This window comes from Macaca nemestrina, chromosome 1, assembly GCF_043159975.1.
Source record: "Macaca nemestrina isolate mMacNem1 chromosome 1, mMacNem.hap1, whole genome shotgun sequence".
Classification (NCBI taxonomy): domain Eukaryota; kingdom Metazoa; phylum Chordata; class Mammalia; order Primates; family Cercopithecidae; genus Macaca; species Macaca nemestrina.
In genome coordinates this window covers 37,124,862-37,150,348 of record NC_092125.1, presented here as the reverse complement: position 1 = coordinate 37,150,348, position 25,487 = coordinate 37,124,862, and the positions used below count along the sequence as shown (strand labels likewise).

General features: G+C 38.3%; 1 protein-coding gene across 5 annotated transcripts in view; it reads right to left on the bottom strand.

Annotated features, from left to right (window-relative positions):
• The window catches only part of LOC105484506 (axonemal dynein light chain domain containing 1), a 192,775-nt gene that overhangs the window by 139,475 nt on the left and 27,813 nt on the right, over positions 1-25,487 (bottom strand). For 4 of the 5 annotated variants that reach the window (XM_071076277.1, XM_011746192.2, XM_011746193.3 and 1 more), the window contains exons 10-12: positions 23,281-23,421; positions 22,116-22,220; positions 12,019-12,139 (exon numbers count right to left, since the gene is read on the bottom strand). In XM_071076277.1, coding sequence (XP_070932378.1) covers positions 12,019-12,139; positions 22,116-22,220; positions 23,281-23,421 — 367 coding nt within the window. The remainder of the gene's footprint in view (positions 1-12,018; positions 12,140-22,115; positions 22,221-23,280; positions 23,422-25,487) is intronic. The other variant, XM_011746195.2, reaches the window with a different exon arrangement.

The following is a 25,487-nucleotide window of genomic DNA, read 5'->3' as shown; positions in this document are numbered from 1 at the left end:
AGTGCCTAGGAACCAGACCCGAAACCAGGCCTGGGCCTACCTGACCTAAGCCTGGCAGTTAAAGATCAACCCCTGACCTAGCAACTGTTGTTATCTATAGAATCCAGACATTGTATAGAAGGACACTGTGAAACCTCCCGTTCTGGAGGCGGAGCTTGCAGTGAACGTACCCCCTGGCTTTCTCAATCAATCACAACCCTCTCACACAGACCCCCTTAGAGTTATGAGCCCTTAAAAGGGACAGAAGTTGAGCACCTGACGAGCTCAGATTTTAAGACGCTAGCCAGCCGATGCTTCCAGCTGATTAAAGTCACTCCCTTCACTATCTCGGTGTCTGAGGGGTTTTGTCCGCGGCTCATCCTGCTACAACCCCAGCACTTTGGGAGGCCAAGGCAGGTGGATCACCTGAGATCAGGAGTTTGAGATCAGCCCGGCTAACATGGTGAAACCCCGTTTCTACTAAAAATACAAAAAACAGCCAGGTGTGGTGGCACGTGCCTGTAATCCCAACTACTCAGGAGACTAAGGCAGGATAATCGCTTGAACCCAGGAAGCAGAGGTTGCAGTGAGCTCAGTTTGCGCCATTGCACTCCAGCTTGGGCAACAAGAGCAAAACTCCATCCCCCCCCACAAAAAAAAAAGGAAAGAAAGAAACAAGAATCACTTACAAGATGTAGAAAGTTACCTCAAATGACCAAATCTAAGAATTACTGGTGTTGCAAGAGCAAGGGATGGAAAGTTTATTAAAATAAATTATAGGCCAGGCACGGTGGTTCACACCTGTAATCCCAGCATTTTAGGAGGCCAAGGCGGGTGGATCGCTTGAGGTCAGGAGTTTGAGACCAGCCTGGCCAACATGGTGAAACTCCGTCTCTACTAAAAATACAAAAAAATTCGCTGGGCATGGTGGCATGTGCCTGTAGTCCCAGCTACTCAGGAGACTGGGGCAGGAGAATCACTTGAACCCAGGAGGCAGAGGTTGCAGTGAGCCAAGATCGTGCCACTGCACTCCAGCCTGGGTGTCAGAGCAAGACTCCTTCTCAAAAAACAAAACAAAAAAAGAAATGATAATAGAAAACTTTCAAAAATTTAAGATATGAATGTCCAGTTATAGGAAGGTCTGAGAGCACCAAACAGATGTTACCCAAACAAGACCATCCAAGGCATATGATAATCCAACTCTCAAAGGCCAAGAACAAAAAGATGATCCTAAAAGTAGCAAGAGTACAGAAACAAATAACATGTTAAGGAACTCCAATTTGCCTGGCAACAGACTTCTCAGTGGAAACCATACAGGGCAGGAAGGAAAGAAATGACATTTTCAAAGTGCTGTAAGAAAACAAACAAACAAACAACCCTGCTATCCAAGAATACTATATCTAGCAAAGTTATTCTTTAAATATGAAGGAGAGATAGTATTTCCCAAACACAAACTGAGAGAATTTACCATCAACAGACCTCTCTTATAAGAAATGCTAACGGGAGTTATTCAATCTAAAAGAAAAAACACCAATATGTAAAAAAAACTTTGAAGATATAAAACCCACTGGTAAAATGATCGACACAGACGAATCTAGAATATGCTAATACTGTAACTGTGGTGTGCAATCCACTCATAACTCTAGTATGAAGCCTAAAAGACAAATCTATCAAAAACAATAATAGCTACAGCAACTAGTTAAGAGATGGGTAATGTATAAATATGTAAATATAAATAACTAAAAGTCAAAATATTGAGGAAGATAGAGTTAAAGTGTATTTTTTTCATTTTTTATTTGCTTCTATTCTTTTTTGTAATCTAAGATGAATTGTCATCTCTTTTTTTTAAAAAAAACCTGTTATATCTATACAATGTTTTTTGTAAGCTTCATGGTAACCACAATGCAAAAACCTATAATAGATTCACTTAAAAAAAGGCAACAAATTAAAACATACTACCAGAGATAATCACTTAATCACAAAGGAAAATAGTAAGAAAGGAAAAGAGGAGTTATAAAACAAGATAAAAAGCAACAAAATGGGAGTAGTAAATCCTTACTTATCAATAATAACACTGAATGTAAATGAACTCAATTATCCAATTAAAAGGCACAGAATGGCTGAATGGATAAAGAAACAAGACCCAAGAATATCTGTCTACACAAAATCCACTCAACTATAATAACACATACATACTGAAAGTTAATAGGTAGAAAAAGATATTCCATGCAATTGGTAACCAAATAGAGCAGGAGTAGCTGTACTTATATCAGATAAAATAAGTTACAAATCAAAGTCTGTAAAAAAAAAAGGTTACTATATAATTATAAAGGATTCAATTCAGCAAAAAGATATAACAATTATAAAGAAGATGTAATAATTATACACCCAACACTGGAGCTCCAAACTATATAAAGCAAATATTAACAGATACAAAGGGAGAGATGGCCAGGCACACTGGCTCATGCCTGTAATCCCAGCACTTTGGGAGACTGAGGTGGGCAGATTACTTGAGGTCAGGAGTTCACGACCAGCCTGGCCAACATGGTGAAACTCTGTCTCTACTAAAAATACAAAAATTAGCCAGGCGTGGTGGCAGGCACGTGTAATCCCAGCTGCTAGGGAGACTGAGGCAGGAGAATTATTTGAACCCAGGAGGCGGAGATTGCAGTGAGCCAAGACTGCACCACTGCACTCCAGCCTGGGCAATGGAGTGAGACTTCATCTCAAAGAAAAAAAAAAAAGGGAGAGACAAAATGTAATATAATAATAGTAAAGGATTTTAACACCCTTTTCAGTAATGGACAGACAAGAAATCAACAAAAAAAATGGAGTTAAACTACACACTGGACCTAATAGGCCTAACTGACATTTACAGAACATTTCACCCATCTGTTAAGGAATACACATTCTTTTTGTCAGCAGATGAAACATTCTCTAGAATATTCCATATCTTAGGCCACAAAACAAGTCTGAAGAAATTCAAAAAGTAGAAATCATATCAAGTATTTTTTCTGACCACAATGATGGAATAAAACTTGAAATCGATAACAGGAGGAATCTTGGATACTTCATAAACACATGGAAATTAAACAACATTTTCTGGAATGACCAATGGTCAATGTAGAAATCAAGAACAAAATGAAAAATTGTCTTGAAATAAATGAAAATGTAAATCCAGCATACAAAAATCTATGGGATACAGTAAAGGCAGTATGAAGAGATTAAGTTTCTAACAATAAATTCCTATATCAAAATGATAGAAAGATGGGAAATAATCTAACAATGCACCTCAAGGAACTAGAAAAGCAAGAACAAACCAAACCTAAAATTAGTAGAAGGAAAGAAATAATACAGAAAACAGCAAAAACAAATAAAATTGAGATAATAAATACAAAGAATCAATGAAATGAGAAGTTGGTGGTTTTTTGGGTTTTTTTTTTTTTTTTTTTGATGGAATTTCGTTCTTTTGCCCGGGCTGGAGTGCAATGGCGCAATCTTGGCTCACTGCAACCTCTGCCTCCCAGATTCAAGTGATTCTCCTGCCTCAGCTTCCCAAGTAGCTGGGATTACAGGCGCCTGCCACCATGCCTGGCTAATTTTTTTGTATTTTTAGTAGAAACAGAGTTTTACCATGTTGGCCAGGCTGGTCTCGAACTCCTGACCTCAGGTGATCCACCTACCCTGACCTCCCAAAGTGCTAGGATAACAGGCGTGAGCCACTGCGCCCAGCTGAAAAGTTGGTTTTTTGAAAAGATAAGCAAAATCAATAAAGCTTTAGCTAGACTAAATAAGAAAAAAGATAAAGGGCCAGGCACGGTGGCCCACACCTGTAATCCCAATTTTTGCAGGCCGAGGCGTGTGGATCACTTGAGGCCAAGAGTTTAAGACCAGCCTGGCCAACATGGTAAAATCCCATCTCTACTAAAAATACAAAAATTAGCCAGGCATGGTGGCGCACACCTGTATGCCCAGCTACTCAGGAGGCTGAGGCACAAGAATCACTTGAACCCAGGAGGCAGAGGCTGCAGTGAGCTGAGATCACACCACCCCACTACACTACAGCCTGGGTGACAGAGTGAGACTCTATCTCAAAAAAAAAAAGAATAAAGAAAGAAGGAAGGAAGGAAGGGAGGGAGGGAGGGAGGGAGGGAGGGAGGGAGGGAGGAAGGAAGGAAGGAAGGAAGGAAGGAAGGAAGGAAGGAAGGAAGGAAGGAAGGAAGGAAGGAAGGAAGGATACCCAAATAAAATAAGAAATGAAAAAGGAGATGTAACAACTGAGACCACAGGAATACAAAGAAACATTAGAGACTTATAAACAACTACACATGAATAAATTGGAAAACCTAGGGCTAGACATGGTGGCTCATGCCAGTAATCCCAGCACCTTGGAAGGCTGAGGCAGGCAGATCACTTGAGGTCAGGAGTTCAAGACCAGCCTGGCTAACATAGTGAAACCCTGTCTCTACTAAAAATACAAAAATTCATCAGGTGTGGTGGCGGGCACCTGTAATCCCAGCAACTCAGGAGGCTGAGACACGAGAATTGCTTGAACCTGGGAAATGGAGGTTGCAGTGAGCCAAGATTGTGCCACTGCACTCCAGACTGGGGGAAAATGGAAAAAAAAGAAAAGAAAAAAGAAAAGAAGAAAACCTCAATATACCAATAACAAGTAATACGATCCGATCAAAGCCATAACACAAAGTCTCCCATCAAAGAAAATCCCAGGACCTAATGGCTTCATAGTTGAATTCCACCAAATATTTGAAGAAGAACTAATATCAATTCAACATAAACTCTTCAAAAAATTTGAGCAGGAAGGAATACTTCCAAACTCATGAGGCATCACCCTGATATCAAAACCAGACAAGAGCACAATGAAAAAAAGAAAGCTACAGGCCAATATCATGGATGAACATAGATGTAAAAATCCTTAACAAAATATAAGCAAACCAAATTCAACAACATGTTTAAGAAGATCATTCACCATGATCAAGTGGGATTCATCTCAGGGATATGAGGATGGTTCAACATGTGCACATCAACAAATGTGATACATCACATTAACAGAACCAAGAACAAGAAGCACAGCATCATTTCAATAGAAGCTGAAAAAGCACTTGATAACATTCATCCCTTTATGATAAAAAAAACCCTCATCAAATTTAGTATAGAAGAAACATACCTCAAAATAAAAGAAAGCCATATACAGCAAACCCACAGTTAACACTGTACTGAATGGGGAAAAATTAAAGGCCTTTCCTCTAAGATCTAGAACAAGACAAGGATGCCCATTTTCACCACTTTTATTCCTGGAAGTCCCGGGCACAGCAATTAGGCAAGAGAAAGAAATAACAGGCCTGCAAATTGAAAATAAAGAAATCAAATTAGCCTTATTCACAAAAGAGATAATCTTATACTTTAAAAAAACCTAAAGACTCCACCAAAAAAGCTGTTAGAACTGAAAAACAAATTCAATAAATTTCAAGGATACAAAATCAACATACAAAAATCAGTAGGATTTATATATACCAACTGCAAACACTCTAGAGATGAAATCAAGAAGGCAGTTTTATTTAAAATAGCCATAAAAAATATAAAATACCTAAATTTGGAAAAGAAGTAAAAGATCTATACAAGGAACACTATAAAACTCTGATTTTAAAAAAGACATAAAAAATGGAAATATATTCCATGCTCATGAATTGGAAGAACTAATATTGTTAAATGGCAATACGACCCAAAGAAATTTGCAGATTCAATGCAAGTCCTCTTAAAATACCAATGACATTCTTCACAGAATTTTTTTTAAACCCTAAAATCTATATGGAACCACAAAAGGCCCCAAATAACCAAAGCAATCCTGTGCAAAAAGAACAAAGCAGGAGGCATCACACTACCTGACTTCAAAATTTACTACAAAGCCATAGTAAACAAATTGGCATGGTAATGGCATAAAAGCAGACATACAGACCAATGCAACAATAAAACTAGACCCTCTATTTCTCACCATATACAAAAATTGAAGCAAAATGGATTAAAGACTTAAATCTAAGACCTGAAACTAAAACTCCTTGAAGAAAACATTGAGGAAAACACTCTAGGACGTTGGTTTGGGCAAAGATTTTCCATGTAAGACCTCAAAAGCACAGGCAACCAAAGCAAAAAGAAAGAAAAAGCAATTACATCAAGCTACAAACCTTCTGCACAGTAAAGGAAACAATCAACAAAGTGAAGAGAAAACCCACAGAGATAGAGAAAATATTTGCAAACTACCCATCTGACAAGGGAGTTACAACCAGAATTTATAAGGAGCTCAAACAACTCAATAACAACAACAAAAAAAGGCGATAATCTGATTTTAAAATGGGCAAAAGATGTGAATAGATATTTCTCCAAAGAAGACATACAAATGGCCAACAGGTATGTGAAAAAATGCTCAACATCAGTAATCATCAAAGAAATGCAGATCAAAACTATGATGAGTTATCATCTCACCCCAGTTAAAATGGATTGTATTAAAAAAAAAGGCAACACAGGCCTGCAAAGATGTGGAGAAAGGAGAACTATTCTATAAAAGGGCCGTATATGCAAGGAAGTTTCCAAATGTTGAAGGAGCTGAGAAACCAAAAACCAAGGCAGACAAATTCAGTTTGTGGGTAAAGGGTGTTTTACTGGGGAAACTAACAGAAGCATGGTCTTGGGGAGCCACAAGACAGGTAGATCTCTGCACTGTTACTCCCCAGGCTCAAGGCTTATATACCATAAAGAAAGGGTATGCTTGTTTTGTGCAACACGAAAGCAACCCTCCAGAACAGGCAAGAATGCTGTAAGCATCATAGCCTTATAATTTGTGTGATAACATCAAGGTTGCTTTGTTCTTACACTGAGAAAAGTAAATAGAAATCAGGAGGCATTCACTTGACTGGGGCTAATCAGAAGTCAACATGGCACATTAGCATTCAACATGCAGTCACTTTTGTCTCCACTTGTACACTGTTGGTGGGAATGTAAATTAGTATAGCCACTGTGGAGAACATTGTGGAGATTCCTCAAAAAACTAAAACTAGAACTACCATATAATCCAGCAATTAATTCCACTACTGGGTACATATCCCAAAGAAAGAAAATCAATATATCAAAAGATACCAGCACTATTCACAATACCCAATATATGGAATCAACCTAAGTGCCCACCAACAAATGAATGAATAAAGAAAACACAGTATATAAACCCAATGCAATATTATTCAGCCACTGAAAAAGAATAAAATCCTATCATTTGCAGCCACATGGATGAAACTGAGGTCATTTTGTTAAGTGAAATAAGCCATGTCACAGAAAGACAAATATTGCAAGTACCCACATGTGGGAGCTAAAAGAGTGAATCACATGAAGATAGAGAGTAGAGTCATGGTTACCAGGGGCCAGGAAGGGTAGGAGAGAGAGAAGATAAAGAGAGGTTGATTAATGTGTACAAGTATACGATTTAACAGAAGAAATAAGTCCTAGTGTTAGATAGGTAGACTGACTATAGTTTACAACAATCTATTGCACATTCTAAAATAGCTAGAGAAGGGTAAATCGAATGTATCTACCATAAAGAAAAGACAAATATTTTAGATGATATCTATCCTAAGTACACATATTTGATCTTTACAAATTATATGAATGCATTAAATTCTAAGATGTATCCTGGAGAGGAAAGAAAGTACATTAATGATTACGTAAGTTGAATGGGTTGCGGGTAATAAGAAGCGACTGCTAAAATGTATGGAGTTTCTTTTGAGGGTGATGAAGAAGTTTTCAGATTGGTTGTGGTGATGGTTTCACAGTTCTGTGAACATGCTAAAAAACATATAATTTTACACTTTAATTGGGTGAATTATTTACTAAAGCTACAATTTTTTTGAAAATTCTCATGTAATTTCTTCTGTTTATAATTACATTGTTTTTAACATTTAATTATTCCCTTCTGGGATTTACTTTTTAGGTATTTTTTTAATGAGGTAGGGATCTAAATTTGTTTTGTTTTGTTTTTTGAGATGAAGTCTCGCTCTGTTGCCCAGGCTGGAGTGCAATGGTGCGACCTCGGCTCACTGCAACCTCCACCTCCCGGGTTCAAGTGATTCTCGTGCCTCAGCCTCCCGAGTAGATGGGATTACAGGCACCTGCCAACACGCCCAGTGAACTTTTGTATTTTTAGTAGAGACTGGGTTTCACCATGTTGGCCAGACTGGTCTCGAGCTCCTGACCTCAAGTGATTCACTTGCCTTGGCCTCCCAAAGTGCTGGGATTATAGACATTGGCCATCACGCCCACCCGAGATCTAAATTTTTTAACAATTGAATAATTGATTGTGCCAACCCAATCTGAATATCCCATATTTAGGTGAGTCTATTTCTGACCTTTCTATTCTGTTCTGTTGTATTTATCTATTCTAACACAAGTAACACATTTTCTCAGTTACTTTGACTTTATAATACATTTTGATGTCTAAAAGTACAAGTTATTTTTATTAACCTTCTTTTAAAATGTTTTCTTATTCTCATATTCAGATTCTTCCAAATGGGTTTTATAATCAACTTGCCAATTGCTAAAAACAAAATTGTTATTGAGATTTTCAGTGGAATTATATCAAATTTAAACATTAATTTGGAGAGAATTGACATCTATTGATTATTGTTCTCAACCAGTGATATGCTGTACAGCTCTCCTTCTAGTTTTCAAGGTCTTTAGTATGGTTTTAGCATTTTCAAGATATAGGTCTTATCCCTTTTATAAAATTTATTCCCTCTTTGCATTTCTAATGCTTATTATTGGTATATAGGTAACATGTTGGGTTTTTTTTGTATTTATCTTGTATTCATCAACCTTATTAAAGGCTAAATAATTCAAATAATGTTTAAATTTATTTTTTTCTGGGTAGAAAATTGCATTATTTGCCCAATGTTTGTTAAAAAATTATATATTTATCTTATATTTGCAACATTATTAAAGGCTAATTAATTCAAATAATATTTAAATTTAACTTTGCTGGGTAGATAATTGCATTATCAGGAAATAATAGTGATTTTGACCTAATGAGATACCATCTCACACCAGTCAGAACGGCCATTATTAAAAAGTAAAAAATAAAAACAGATGTTGGTGAGGATGCAGAGAAAAGGGAACACTTATATACTGTTGGTGGGGATGTAAATTAGTTCAACGCTATGGAAAACAGTATGGAGATTTCTCAAAGAACTAAATATGAAACTACCATTTGACCCAGCAATCCCACTAGTGGTTATATACCCAAAGGAAAAGAAATCATTTAATCAAAAAGACACCTGCACTTATATGTTTATTCCAGCACTATTTTAAATAGCAAAGTCATGGAATCAACCAAAATGTCCTTCAATGATTAATTGGATAAAGAACATGGAATATTATGCAGCCATAAAAGAGAATGAAACTATGTGCTTTGCAGAACATGGATGGAGCTGGAGGCCATTATCTTAAGTGAAAAAACTCAGAAACAGAAAATCAAATACTGTATGTTCTCACTAGTAAGTGGGAACTAAACAATGGGTATACATGGATACAGGATGAAAATAATAGACACTGGTGACTCCAAAAGTGGGGAGGGTAGGAAAGGACCAACAGTTGACAATTTACGTATCAGATACAATGTTCACTATTTGGGTGACGGGCTCACTGGAAGCCCAAACCTTATGATTTACACAATATATCCATGTAGCTATCCTGCACATGTACCCATGAATCTAAAATAAAATTCAAAATTAATTAATTAATAAAATAAATATAAACAGTTAATGTGGATATGTTTATTACCTTGATTGTCATGAGGGTATCATGAGTGTATGTAAATGTTCAGTGTCAAACTGAATATATTAAACATGTGTGGATTTGTTTTTTCTGTATATCAATTGTACTTCAATAAAGGTGTTAAAAACAATATGTTAATAAAGTAAAAGGAAATCAAGATGTAGTAATCTCAATTGACACAGAAAATATCTTTGACTAAATACACCACCTATTTATGATTAAACTCTAAACAAATGAAAAATTGAAGGGAACTTCCACAACCCAATAAAGGGTATGTATGAAAGCCTACAGTAAATGTTGTACTTAATGGTGAAAGCAGAATGTCTTCCCCGTAAGACTGAGAACAGGAATATTCACTTTTACCACTTCTATTCAACAATGTACTGGGGATTTTTGCTAAAGAAATCAGTGGGAAAAACTTTTTTTTTTTTTTTTTTTTGAGACGGAGTCTCGCTCTGTCGCCCAGGCTGGAGTGCAGTGGCGCGATCTCGGCTCACTGCAAGCTCCACCTCCCGGGTTCACGCCATTCTCCCGCCTCAGCCTCCGAGTAGCTGGGACTACAGGCGCCCGCCACCACACCCGGCTAGTTTTTTTTTGTATTTTTAGTAGAGACGGGGTTTCACCATGTTAGCCAGGATGGTCTCGATCTCCTTACCTCGTGATCCACCCGCCTCGGCCTCCCAAAGTGCTGGGATTACAGGCTTGAGCCACCGCGCCCGGCCGGGAAAAACTGTTTTAAAGAGATTTTGCTGCTTCCTATAAGTAGTTATATCTCTCGGTTTTATTTGCTGAATTAAGGCCTCCGGTGACAGCAGAAATCCTTTCTCCTCTCTTGAATGGAAATGCCTCTAGCATGTCCCCAGTAATGATCTAGATTTCTAATAACTACCTCTAGTAAGTAAATGAACTTTCCTAAATAAACAAGTCTTGATTACACCATCTAGTGTATTAGCTTTCTCTCCAGCTTTAGGACACTTGACAGGGATGCCTTCTACATTTTCTTCCAAATAACTGACAAATTACTACATGTGGCAGGGTTAATACAGAGCTCCAATCAGATGTATTAATGCATTAATGCAGTATATCTCCATAGAGAACCCTGTGACCTGCCACCAGTAGACCAGTGAACCAATTTAACTGAACTCATTTTTTAATATTTGAGGATCAAAATTCACTGTACCTAGAAGTCCCAGTTGTCAGAATAGGCAACCAACAAGTAAACATTTTAGAAATATTGTGTGACTTTGCTATTTCCCTAAAGTATTACTATAATGGCCCACAAGGTACCATATTTCAATTCATTTGTCATCTTGTGTGCCAAGGTAACAGAATCAGGCACAGTGGCTCATGCATGTAATCCCAGCACTTTGAGAGGTTGAGGCAGGAGGATGATTTAAGCCTACGAGTTCAAGACTAGCCAGGGCAACACAGAGAAATCCCATCTCTAAAAAAAATAAAAAATTAGCCAGAAGTGGTGGTGCACACCTCTAGTCCCAGCTACTCAAGAGGCTGAGGTGGAAGAATTGCTTGAGCCCAGGAGGTTGAGGCTACAGTGAGTTGTGATTGGACCACTTACCACTACACTCCAGCCTGGGCAATAGAGTGAGACCCTGTTGTTTTTTTTTTTTAAAAAAGAATCAGAGTGTGATATCCAGTGATCCAAATATGGTCACCTTGTATGAAATGATAAGAACCACCTTTCCTACTTTATTATTAGTATAAATTGAAGTTGAAAATTTTAAACATGTTCCCAAACAACAGAAAAAGAACACTTGTTCATATTTCATAGATTCTGGCCTTAAAAAAAAAAAAGACCCCTTAATTGTGTAACAGCTAGGTACCTAACAAATGCAAGAATAAAAAGAAGAAATCAACCTTCCCTTTTCAAAGCCCACAAAAGTTACATTATACATCAATAAATATACATCCTCATTTTTTTGAGTCTTTGTCTAGATTATTGAAAACAGCAAAATGGGCCAGGCATAGTAGCTCATGCCTGTAATTCCAGCTACTCGGGAGGCTGAGGAGGGAGAATTGATTGAACCCAAGAGGCAGAAGTTGCCGTGAGCCGAGATCACACCACTGCACTCTAGCCTAGGCAACAGAGTGAGTAAGACTCTGTTTAAAAAAACAAAAACAAATTTTAAAACTGTAGAATGTATCTTTAGTCAAAAAAGAAGTGTGAGTTGTGAATCCAGATGAACTAACCTTTAGGGCCAATTCATATGTGGCTGAGCTCCAGATATCTCTTTCTGCCATTAACTGTTTCATATCATTCTCCATCCTTTCTCTTTGTAATGTATATAAGTCATGATATTCTTCTACCATTCTATAAAAACAATTAAGAAACAGCTTCATTTAATTTATACTAACAATATAGACACATATATAATATTATGCAGCCATAAAAAAGGATGAGTTCATGTCCTTTGCAGGGACATGGATGAAGCTGGAAACCATCATTCTTAGCAAACTAACACAAGAACAGAAAACCAAATACCTCATGTTCTCATTCATCAGTGGGAGTTGAACAATGTAAACACATGGACACGGGAAGGGGAACATCACATATTGGGCCTGTTGGGGGTTGGGAGGCAAGGAGGGAGAACATTAGGACAAATATCTAATGCATGTGTGTAGGGAGACCCCCTGAAACTATTGCTATGGAATAAAAGATGAAATGCTCCTGATTATTGTAAATACAAAATTGCATGCAGGATTGTGTAAAGACAATGCCAGGTTGGACTGCCAGAATGAGCCAACAGCGCGTGATGTGCTTCCCCCTGCAGAGAGCCTATGAATAGATGTGCAGTGCAGTCAGGGAGGTTTCACATCACCAAGATTCCTATCCCAGAAAAGCAGATGTTCATAGTTCTGGGAATGGAATGTCACCCTTGTGGAGAGCCTATAAACGGATGCATGGGGGTCGCCTGTCCATATGGATAAGATAGGGCTACAAACGCCCTCATCTTGCCATGGCTCTTCTAGGCCTCTTTAGGGTTAAGGCATACTCCCTTCTGAGAATTTCTGGTCTAACCAGTTGTCTAGCTTCACATCCTGTTTCTATGGATTGTTTGTAACCAGCTTTTGCTGCAACTGTTACTGCTGATTAATATCTTGCTAATCATAAGTTATGGAAAGACTGTTTCTGTTTTAAGGCTCTGTTAGAAATTACTGATGCCCACACTATATTGTAAATTCTTACCTCTGTACACTGTACTTCTGCATACAGATGTTATGTTAAAGAATTACTTCATATCCATGTGACCATCTCACCTCATAATCAAATGACCCTAAATCCCTCATTGGGATTAGTGAGGATAGGTCTCACTATCCCTGCCCTCACTAAACTTAATAATAAATGCTTGTATATCCAGTGCATTGGCAGCACCGGGGGACCAGAAGGCAGTGACCCCCCCTGGACCCAGCTTTCACTGTCTTGTGTGTATCTATTATTTCCAGACCTGCTGATCCGCCTGGGAACAAAGAAAGAGCCCCGTTGCATTGCGGGCTGCTGGCCAGATCCTGCAATACATGCAGGACTTGAAACCTAGATGATGGATTGATGGGTGCAGTAAATCACCATGGCACATGTATGCCTTGAAACAAATGAAGCACAAGGCCTATGGGATAATGCAAAAGCAGTGCTAAGAGGGAAGTATAGCTATTTAACAAACCTGCATGTTCTGCACATGTATCCCAGAACTTAAAGTATAATTAAAAAAAAAAGTCTCCCAATAAAGCAAAGCCCAAGACCAAATGGCTTTACTGCTGAACTGTACACAACTTAGAATAAACACCAATTCTTCTCAAATGATTCCAAAAAATTGAAGAGGAGGGAATTCTTCTTAACTGATTCTGCAAGGCCAACATTATTTTGATATCAAAACCAGACAAAGACACAACAACAAAAAAGAAAACTATAAGCCAATATCATGGATGAACATAGATGCAAAAATCCCAACAAAATACTAGCAAAGCAAATCCAACAACATATCAAAAAGATAGTACACCATGATTAAGTGGGACTTATCCTGAGGATGCAAGGATTTTGTTCAATAAACATATTTGAACATTTTTTGGAGATTTGTGACAACTTGAAAAAGCTAAGCCAGGTGTCGGGGGTCACACCTGTAATCAGCACTTTGGAAGGCCAAGGCAGGGGGATCATCTGAGGTCAGGAGCTCAAGACCAGCCTGGCCAACATGGTGGAACCTCATCTCTACTAAAAATACAAAAATTAGCTGGGCGTGGTGACGGATGCCTATACTCCCAGTTACTCAGGAGGCTGAGGCAGGAGAATTGCTTGAACCCAGGAGGCGGAGGTTGCAGTGAGCTGAGATTGTGCCACTGCACTCCAGCCTGGGCAACACAGCGAGACTCTATCTCAAAAAAAAAAACAAAAAAAGACAAAAAAAAGTTCACAGATAAACATAGCCTAGAAACATCAAAAAATGAAGAAAAGTTAGCAATGTCATGAAGAGATAAAATACATGTAGATACTGGTCTATTTTATCATTTACTACCATAAAATATATACTAATCTATTATAAGTTAAAATTTATCAAAACTTACACAAACGCTTACAGACCACACATGGCACCTCCATAGTCAAGAGAAATGTAAACAAATGTACAGGTACAGTATTAAATCATAGTTGCATAAAATTAACTATAGTACTTACTATATTACTGTAATACTTTTGTAGCCACCTTCTGCTGCTATTGCAGTGAGCTCAAGCATCCACTTAAAACACCATGTAGGCTGGGGGCGGTGGCTCAGGCCTGTAATCTCAGCACTTTGTGAGGCCGAGGCAGGTGGATCACATGAGGTCAGGAGTAAAAAAATTAGCCAGGCGCCAGGCGTGGTGGCACATGCCTGTAATCCCAGCTACTCAGGAGGCTGAGGCAGGAGAATCGCTTGAACTCAGAGGCAGAGGCTGCAGTGAGCCAAGATTGCATCACTGCACTCCAGCCTGGGTGACAGAGCGAGACTCTGTCTCAAAAAATAAAATACCATGTAATGTAATCATCACTGCATGAGTAGTTTGTCTCTCCAGTCAATTGTGTATTGTAGTAGAAAGTGATCTCTCCCAGTTTTCATGTAATTTTCATCATGTTTAGTACAGTAACATAAACCTTGAATAACACCATGGTACCTATACAAACTGTCAGTGGTGATGCTGAAAGTACTCCCAAGAAGCAGAGAAGAGTCATGACGTCACAAGAAAAATTAAACACTTGATACGTACTATAGATTCAGGTCTGCAGTTGTGGTTGCCCACCATTTCAGACAGACAGTTCGTTTTGTAAACAGATGATGTAAATATACAATATCAATAAATACAGTATAGTACTATAAATGTATTTTTTCTTCCTTATGATTTTCTTAGTATTTTCTTTTCTCCAGCTTACTTTATTGTGAGACTATATTATATAATATATATAACATGCAAAATATGTGTTAATTGACTGTTTATCAGTAAGGTTTCCAGCCAACCATAGACTATTAGTGGTTAAGTTTTGGAGGCATCAAAAATTATACATAGGTTTTTGACTCTGTGGGTTTTGGTGTCTCTAACCCCTACATTGTTTAACAGTTGACCATATACTGAAAGACACTGTTTCAAGTAAGATTAACTGATCCATTGTGACAAATGCTGCTAGAAAGGCAAGTGAAATGAGAATTGACCATTGGATTTACCAATATGAAGGTCATAGATGACTTTGTCAAGTGCCATTTAGTGCCATGGTAGGGATGAGACACAAGTGATAATGGCAAGAGAAGAAACAACAAAGACAATGAGTATGACAACTTTTTGTAGAGATTTCCTGTAAGGACAGCAGAGAAAAAGGACCATAGCAGGAAGGGAATATGTAGTTCTAAGAAACCTGGGACATTTTTGTTTGTGTTTTTTGTTTTTAAGATGGGAGTAATTATAGCATATTTGCATACTGATGGGATTAATCAGCTAGAGAGGGAAAAATTAATGATGCAAAAAAGAGAAGGAATGTTTGCTGAAAGTTTCTCAAGTAAGTAACAGGGTATATATGAAAGCATACAAACAAGAGATTGGCCTTAGAAAGGAGCAGACTATAGTTAACAAAAAGGATAAGAGAATATATAAGCACAGATGCAGGTGGGTGGATAGATGTGGGGGTGACAGCTTAAGTTCTCTTCTGTTTGCTTCTACTTTTTAGAAAGCAAGATCATCAGCTTATAATGAGGGTGGAAAGGTAGGATTGAAGGTATAAGGATAGAAGACTAAGTATAGAAGTCACCTTGAAAAACAAGAAAGTTATAATACAGAAAAAAGTAGTACATAGAATAGGCAAAAATTGAATAAAGTATCTCATATTATGTATTAGTCCATTTTCATGCTGCTGATTAAAGACATACCCAATACTGGCTATACTGGGTAATTTTTTTTTTTTTTTTGAGACAGAGTCTCGCTCTGTCGCCAGGCTGGAGTGCAGTGGCACGATGTCAGCTCACTGCAACCTCCGCCTCCCAGGTTCTAGCAATTCTCCTGACTCAGCCTCTTGATAGCTGGGACTACAGGTGCACACCACCATGCCCAGTTAATTTTTGTATTTTTAGTAGAGATGGGGTTTCACCACATTGGCCAGGATGGTCTCTATCTCTTGACCTCCTGATCCGCCTGCCTCAGCCTCCCAAAGTGCTGGGATTACAGGCGTGAGCCACCTCACCCGGCCCCGAGACTGAATAATTTATAAAGGAAAAGAGGTTTCATGGACTCACAGTTCCATGTGGCTGGGGAAGCCTCACAATCATGGTGGAAGGTGAAAGGCATGTCTTACATAGGGGCAGGCAAAGAGAGAATGAAAGCCAAGCAAAAGGGGTTTCCCCTTATAAAACAATCAGGTCTCTTGAGACTTAATCACTACCACAAGAACAGTACAGGGAAACCACTCCCATGATTCAATTATTTCCCACCAGGTCCCTCCCACAACATGTGGGAATTACGGGAGCTAATATTTAAGATGAGATTTGGGTGGGGACACAGCCAAATCATATTATACTAATAAAGAATAAGATAGAATAAAAGTAAAAATACATTTTTGAATTTAGATTTTGGGCACTTTTGGTTTTTCTTGACATTTAAAAAATTCAATTACTCTTCAAACAGTTTTTTAGAAAGTACAGGAACAGGCTGTATTAACAGAGACATAAAAAAAGATGTAATGTGTGTTCTTAGATTGGATACTGATTTGGCTAATCCAACTGTGAAATATATTTTGGAAAAACTTGGGAAAATTTTAATATCTAGCTAATCTATGAAGTAAAAATTTACTGAAATAGGCAGACATTCTTCTTCTTTTTTTTTTTTTTTTTTTTTTTGAGACAGAGTTTTGCTTTTGTTGCCCAGGCTGGAGCGCAATGGCGCAATCTCGGCTCGCCACAACCTCTGCCTCCCATGTTCAAGCAATTCTCCTACCTCAGCCTCCCAAGTAGCTGGGATTACAGGCATGTGGCACCACACCCGGCTAATTTTGTATTTTTAGTAGAGAAAGTGTTTCTCCATGTTGGTCAGGCTGGTCTCGAACTCCCGACCTCAGGTGATCCACCTGCCTTGGCCTCCCAAAGTGCTGCGATTACGGGTGTGAGTCACCGCGCCTGGCCGTAGACATTCTTTTTATCATTTGTTTCTGTGTCTTCTCTTTTTTTATTTTTATTATTTACTTATTTATTTCCTAATTTTTATTTTATTTTATTTTTCCATAAGTTATTGGGGTACAGGTGATATCTGGTTACATAAGTAAGTTCTTTAGTGGTGATTTGTGAGATTTTGGTGCACCCATCACCCAAGTAGTATACACTGCACCATATTTGTGGTCTTTTATCCCTCATCCCCCTCCCACTCTTTCCCCGAAGTCCCCAAAGTGTATTATTCTTATGCCTTTGCATCCTCATAGCTTAACTCCCACGTATCAGTGAGAACATACAATGTTCGGTTTTCCACTCCTGAGTTACTTCACTTGGAATAATGGTCTCCAATCTCATCCAGGTCACTGCAAATACCATTAATTCATTCCTTTCTATGACTGAGTAGTATTCCATCACATATATATATACACCACAGTTTTTTGTATCCACTCGTTGATTGATGGGCATTTGGGTTGGTTCTACGATTTTGCAATTGTGAATTGTGCTGCTATGAACATGCATGTGCAAGAATCTTTTTTGAATAATGACTTCTTTTCCTCTGGGTAGATACCCAGTAGTGGGATTGCTGGATCAAATGGTACTTCTACTTTTGGTTCTTTAAGGAACCTCTGCACTGTTTTCCATAGCGGCTGTATTAGTTTACATTCCCACCAGCAGTGTAGAGTGTTCCCCAATCACCGCATCCATGGCAACATCTGATTTTGATTTTTTGATTATGGCCATTCTTGCAGGAGTAAGGTGGTATTGCATTGTGGTTTTGATTTGCATTTCCCTGATCATTAGTGATGTTGAGCATTTTTTCATATGTCTGTTGCCCATTTGTATATCTTCTTTTGAGAACTGTCTATTCATGTCCTTTGCCCACTTTTTGACAGGATTGTTTGTTTTTTTCTTACCGATTTGTTTGAGTTTACTGTAGATTCTGGATATTAGTCCTTTGTCAGATGTACAGATTGTGAAGATTTTATCCCACTCTGTGGGTTGTCTGTTTACTCTGCTGACTGTTCCTTTTGCTGTGCAAATGCTCTTTAGTTTAATTAGGTCCCAGATATTTATCTTTGCTTTTATTGCTTTTGCTTTTGGATTCTTGGTCATGAAATCCTTGCCTAAGCCAATGTCTAGAAGGATTTTTCCAATGTTATCTTCTATAATTTTTTAGTATAGGTCTTAGGTTTAAGTCCTTAATCCATCTTGAATTGATTTTTGTACAAGGTGAGATATGAGGATCCAGTTTCATTCTCCTACATGTGTCTAGCCAATTATCCCAGCACCATTTATTGAAAAGGGTGTCCTTTCCCCACTTTATGTTTTTGTTTGCTTTGTTGAAGATCAATTGGCTGTAAGTATTTGGGTTTATTTCGGGATTCTCTATTCTGTTCCACATAGGTCTACGTGCCTATTTTTATATCAGTACCATGCTATTTTGGTGACTATGGCCTGAAATAGGTTGACATTCTTAACTGAAAAAATACTGATTGTAGAATAGTGCATACAGTACAATTTTGGTTTTAACTATACATACACATGTGAGTACATGTACACAGAAACAAGACCCATAGCACCAGCCTGCCTGCTCCCTCCCAATACTGCAGCTTCCCCCAGGCCCATGGCAACACCTCACATCACTCTGCTGGCCCATGTGTGTGCAGGCAGGTTTTGCTTTCCCTGCCTCGCCAGCATGCATGTGTGCATGCACCCTGCCCTGCCACTGATGTGGCAGTAGTGCATTCTGCCCTTCCACACCCTCCCCACAACTCCTGCCACAAGGCTTTGATCCATTATAGTCAGAGCCTTGGCGGGCAGACACCCAGCCAGTCCCACCCCCACCAGTGCCCTTCCCTTAGTGGCAACACTCCTCCAAGAGTAAAACTAAGCTCAGAGAACAGTGGACTCTCCCCTTCCTTCAAGGAAGCTATGAATCACAATAAAATGATAAATGACAGACAAAACAGCCAGTATAGAAAAGACTGTAACTGGCCTGATAGAGCTGAAAAAATGTACTACAAGACCTTCATAATGCAATTACAAGTATTAATAGCAGAATAAACCAAGTTGAAGAAAGAATCTCAGAACTTGAAGGCTGGTTTTCTGAAATAAGAGAGTCAGACAAGAATAGTAACAAAAGAATGAAGAGGAATGAACAAAACCTTGAAGAAATGTGGGATTATGTAAAGAGACCAAATCTATGACTCACTGATGTCCCTGAAATAGATAAGGTGAGTGTAAGCAACTTGGAGAAGATATTTTAGGGTATTATCCATGAGGACTTCCCCAACCTAACCAGAGAGACCAACATTCAAATTCAAAAAATGCAGAAAACGAAAATACAATACTTCACAAGAAGATCATTCTCAAGGCACATAATCATCAGATTCTCAAAAGTTCAAATAAAAGAAAAAATGTTAAAGGCATCTAGAAAGAAAAGTCAGGTCACCTCCAAAAGGAAGCCCATCAGACTAACAGTGGACCTCTCAGCAGAAACCCTACAAGCCAGAAGAGTCTGGAAGCCAATATTCAACATTCTTAAAAAAAAGAAATTCCAACCCAGAATTTTATATATGTCTAAATTAAGCTTCATAAGTAAAGGAGAAATAAGATCCTTTATAGACAAGCAAGTGCTGAGAAAATTCATTACCACCAGATCTGCCTTAAAAGAGCTCCTGAAGAAAGCACTAAATATGAAAAGGAAAGACCATTACCAGCCGCTATTAAAACACACATAAGTACACAGACCAGTAACACTATGAAGCAACCACACAAACAAGTCTGCATTATAACCAGCTAACATGATGACAGGATCAAATCTATATATATCTTTACTGGTTTACCTTAAATATAAATGGGCTAAATGTCCTGATTAAAAGGCACAGAGTTGCAGGCTGGATAAAGAAACAAGACCCCTTGGTATGCTGTCTTCAAGAGACTCATCTCACATGCAATGACACCCATATGCTCAAAATAAAGGGATGGAGAAAAATCTACCAGGCAAATGGAAAAATCCACTCTGAGTAATTGATACGTAAATTAGACATTTAATACATAAATCATAATTTAGTCATATAGTTAATACTATAGTGCAGTAAAAATTAATTTGTTCTATATGCATCATAATGAGAAGATCTCAAAAGAATAGTATTTAGTTGGTAAAAGCAAAAAAAAATTTTTTTTTTGAGAAGGAGTCCTGCTCTGTTGCCCAGGCTGGAGTGCAGTGGTGCAATCTCGGCTTACTGCAGCCTCCACCTCCTGGGTTCAAGCAATTCTCCTGCCTTAGCCTCCCAAGTAGCTGGGACTACAGGTGCCACCACCACTCTAGCTAATTTTTTGTATTTTAAGTAGAGACAGGGTTTCACCATGTTAGCCAGGATGGTCTCGATCTCCTGACCTCGTGATCCGCCCACCTCAGCCTCCCAAAATGCTGAGATTACAGGTGTGAACCACCGTGCCCGGCCGCAAATTTTTTTTATATGTAACTATGTATTATAGTAAAATATAAAAACATGGATAGGAAAGTTACATACCAACTATAGATTAGTGATTAACTCTGGGGAGGGAAGAAGCAGAATGGAGATATATAGAGATATAGACATAGATATAGATGCATTTTTTTAAATCTTCAAATATTTTTCTTTTTTCTTTTTTTTTTCTTTTTTTTTGAGACAGAATCTTGCTGTCACCCAGGCTGGAGTGCAGTGGCACGAACTCAGCTCACTGCAACCTCTGCCTCCCAGGTTCAAGCGATTCTCATGCCTCAGCCTACCAAGTAGCTAGGATTACAGGTAAGCACCTCCACACCCAGGTAATTTTTGTATTTTTAGTAGAGATGGGGTTTCGTCATGTTGGCCAGGCCAGTCTCAAACTCCCAATCTCAGGTGATCCACCCACCTCAGTCTCCCAAAGTGCTGGGATTACAGGCGTGAACCACCATGCCCGGCCTACATCTCCAAATATTTTTATAAAATTTTGTTTCCTAAAAATGGGGTATGAAACAAGTATGACATAATGGCTGACATTTGGTAATTCATGAAAGGTAAATGAGTGTTCACTATAATGCTTCCTTTTTCTGAATGTTTGAAATATTTCATGACATAAAATTTCATTAAAAGCTACCAGAATAAGAATATTTCATATTGTCACAGCACTGACTATACGCCAAGCACCATTCTAAGTGCTTTACTTATATTACTTCCTTTAATACTTGTAATAACCCTATGAGGTAGGTAATGTTATTATCCCAATTTTACATATGGGCAAACTAAGGCCCAGAAAAGTTAAGTGACTTCCCCAAGGTCACACAGCAAATAGCATGGTTCCAGAATCTATGCTATCTATGCACACTGCCTCTTTACACTTTCTTGTAGAAAACCAGAAAGTAACAGCTTGCAATCCTGACTCAACAAAAATGATTAATGCTGAAAGCAACAGTATATCTCCAAGAGAAAAAATCATCTTTTACCTTCTTTCCACCCAGAATGAGAAATCAACTAAATTCAGATAAAGTAAGCTATCTATACGTGCTTTTAGAATTCAAGAAGTTAGTATCATATATATTATTTCAGAAGTTATATAAGCTTCTTCCCTTTCCCCTATATAAGCTACACAAACTCTAAGCAACTCACTTGGCATTCTTTTCCGCATCTAAAAGAGCTTGCGCCAAATCCTTGTGAGCCTTTTCTGTTTCCTTTGTTAATTTCACATCATGCGCCCGAACTAGACACAGTTCCCTGAAATAAAGCAAAGAATTTTTTAATTCATATTTGGAGACTTCCAAAAAGTTTCTACCAAGAAAATCAGATTTCTACTCAGGTATCTTCTCAGTTATCATGTGTACCTCCCTTCCCAGTTATTCCACCTTATAAACCACATCAAGAAATTGAGTGTACATTCTAGATGGAATCTTGCCAGGTTTGGAAATGGAATCAGGCTGGCAGGAATCAGGCAGAAAGAAGATGTAGGGGAGATCCTTTAGAATGGAGGGAGGTAGATGCTGACATGCAAGGCCTCCATGCTGGTCTACCCCACTTTCTGATAATGACTATCCTATCTTCTTTATTCTCACCACTAACCATCTTGCTTCAAGGTTAGAAGTTAGATGATCACTAACTTTGATGGCTATATGATACTTACTCTATTTGCAGTGTTAACATCCATAATGTTAACATCCATAATTACAGCACTGTTCTATAAATCTGATTAAGGTAAACATCTGTATTTTATTTTATTTTATTTTTGTTTTCTGAGACAGAGTCTCACTCTGCCACCCAGGCTAGAGTGCAGTGGCATGATCTTGGCTCACTGCAACCTCCACCTCCCGGGTTCAAGTGATTCTCTTGCCTCAACCTTCCCAGTAGTTGGGATTACAGGCTTGTGCCACCACGCCCAGCTAATTATTTATACTTTTGGTAGAGATGGGGTTTTGCTATGTTGGCCAGGCTGGTCTCAAACTCCTGACCTCAAGTGATCCTCCCACCTCAGCCTCTCGAAGTGCTGGGATTACAGGTGTGAGCCACCATGCCCAGCAACATCTATATTTCAGAAGAAAGAGCAAGTTTTTTCCATGTCAAATATATACAGAATCTTCATTTTTATGTGAACTTGCATAACCCATTTATCTATCTCTATATCTACAATGACATCTAGTTATTTTTGTTCTCTTGCTAAACATGAAAAGAAAACAGAAGAACCTTGGCCTTTAACCATTCCACTTTCCCTAAATATTTTTTACTCCCTTTAGAGACATGACATTAACTTTTGTTTTGTGTTTAAGATAATCACAGTTTTTACCTGGTCAATTCTTCAATAACATGCTTGAAATTATACAATTCTTCTAAAATGCGCTGGTCCATCACTCGCTGAGTTACCAAGTCTTTGTAGAAATCAATCATCTGCCGGGCAATCTGGTCAAGCATTTGCACATACCTCTCTCTGCATGACAAACAACCAAAAAGCTCCTAGATCTGATAAATGAATTCAGTAAATTCTCAGGTTACAAAATCAATGTACACAAATCAGTAGCACTGGTATACACCAAGAAAACCAAGCTGAGAATCAAATCAAGAAATCAATCCCTTTTACAATAGCTGCAAAAAAAAGAAAGAAAAGAAGAGAAAAGAAAAGACTTAGGAATATACTTAACCAAGGAGATGAAAGATCTCTACAAGGAAAACTACAAAACACTGTTGAAAAAACATTGCATATGACACAAACAAATGGAAACACACCCCATGTTCATGGATGGGTAGAATCAATATTGTGAAAATGACCATACTGCCAAACTCAATCTACAGATTCCCTGCAATTCCCATCAAAAATACCATCATCATTCTTCACAGAACTGTGAAAAAAAAAAAAATCCTAAAATTCATATGTAACCAAAAAAGAGCCCACAAAGCCAAAGAAATACTAAGCAAAAAGAACAAATCTGGAAACATCACATTACCTGACTTCAAACTATACTACAAGGTTATAGTTACCAAAACAGCATGGTATGGGTATAAAAATAGGCACATAGACCAATGGAACACACTAGAGAATCCACAAATAAAGTCAGATACTTACAACCAACTGATCTGCAACAAAGCATACAAAAACATAATGTGGGGAAAGGACACCCTTTTCAACAAATGTTGCTGGGATAACTGGCAAGCCATATGTAGAAGAATGAAACTGGATCCTCATCTCTCACCCTATACAAAAGTCAACTCAAGATGGATCAAAGACTTAAAGACTTGAAACCATAAAAATTCTAGAAGATAACACCAGAAAAACTCTTCTAGACATTGGCTTAGGCAAAGAATTCATGTCCAAGAACCCAAAAGCAAATGCAACAAAAACAAAAATAAATAGATGGGACCTAATTAAACTAAAGAGCTTCTGCACAGCAAAAGAAATAATCAGCAAGGTAAACAGACAACCCACAGAGAGGGAGAAAATATTCATAAACTATGCATCTGGCAAAGGACTAGTACCCAGAATCTATGATGAACTCCAACAAATCAGCAAGAAAAAAACAAATAATTTCACCAAAATGTGGGCAAAGGACATTAATAGATAATCCTCAAAAGAAGATATACAAACAGCCAACAAACATGAAAAAATTCTTAACATCACGAATTATCAGGAAAATGCAATTTAAAACTACAGTGAAATATCACCCTACTACTGCAAGAATGGCCATAATTTAAAAAATCAAAAATAAATGTGGTGAAAAGAGAACACTTTACACTGCTGGTGGGAATGTAAACTAGTACAACCACTATGGAAAACAGTATGGAGATTCTTCAAAGAACTAAAAGTAGAACTACCATTCAATCTAGCAATCCCAATACTGGGTATCTACCCACAGGAAAATAAGTCATTATATGAAAAAGACACATGCACATGCATGTTTATAGTAGCACAATTTGCAATTGCAAAAATACGGAACCAACTTAAATGCCCATCAAGCAATGACTGGTTAAAGAAAATGTGGTATATACACACTATGGAATACTACTTAGCTATAAGATGAAATGAAGGCCGGGCACAGTGGCTCAAGCCTGTAATCCCAGAACTTTGGGAGGCGGAGACGGGTGGATCATGAGGTCAGGAGATCGAGACCATCCTGGCTAACACGGTGAAACCCCGTCTCTACTAAAAAATACAAAAAACTAGCTGGGCGAGGTGGCGGGTGCCTGTAGTCTCAGCTACTCAGGAGGCTGAGGCAGGAGAATGGCGTAAACCCGGGAGGCGGAGCTTGCAGTGAGCTGAGATCCGGCCACTGCACTCCAGCCTGGGCGACAGAGCGAGACTCCGTCTCAAAAAAAAAAAAAAGATGAAATGAAATAATGGCATTTGCAGCAACTTGGATGGAGTTCGAGACCATTATTCTAAGTGAAGTAACTCAGGAATGGAAAACCAAATATCGTATGTTCTCACTTATAAATAGGAGCTAAGCTATGAGGATGCCAAGGCATAAGAATGATATAATGGACTCTGGGGACTGAGGGGGA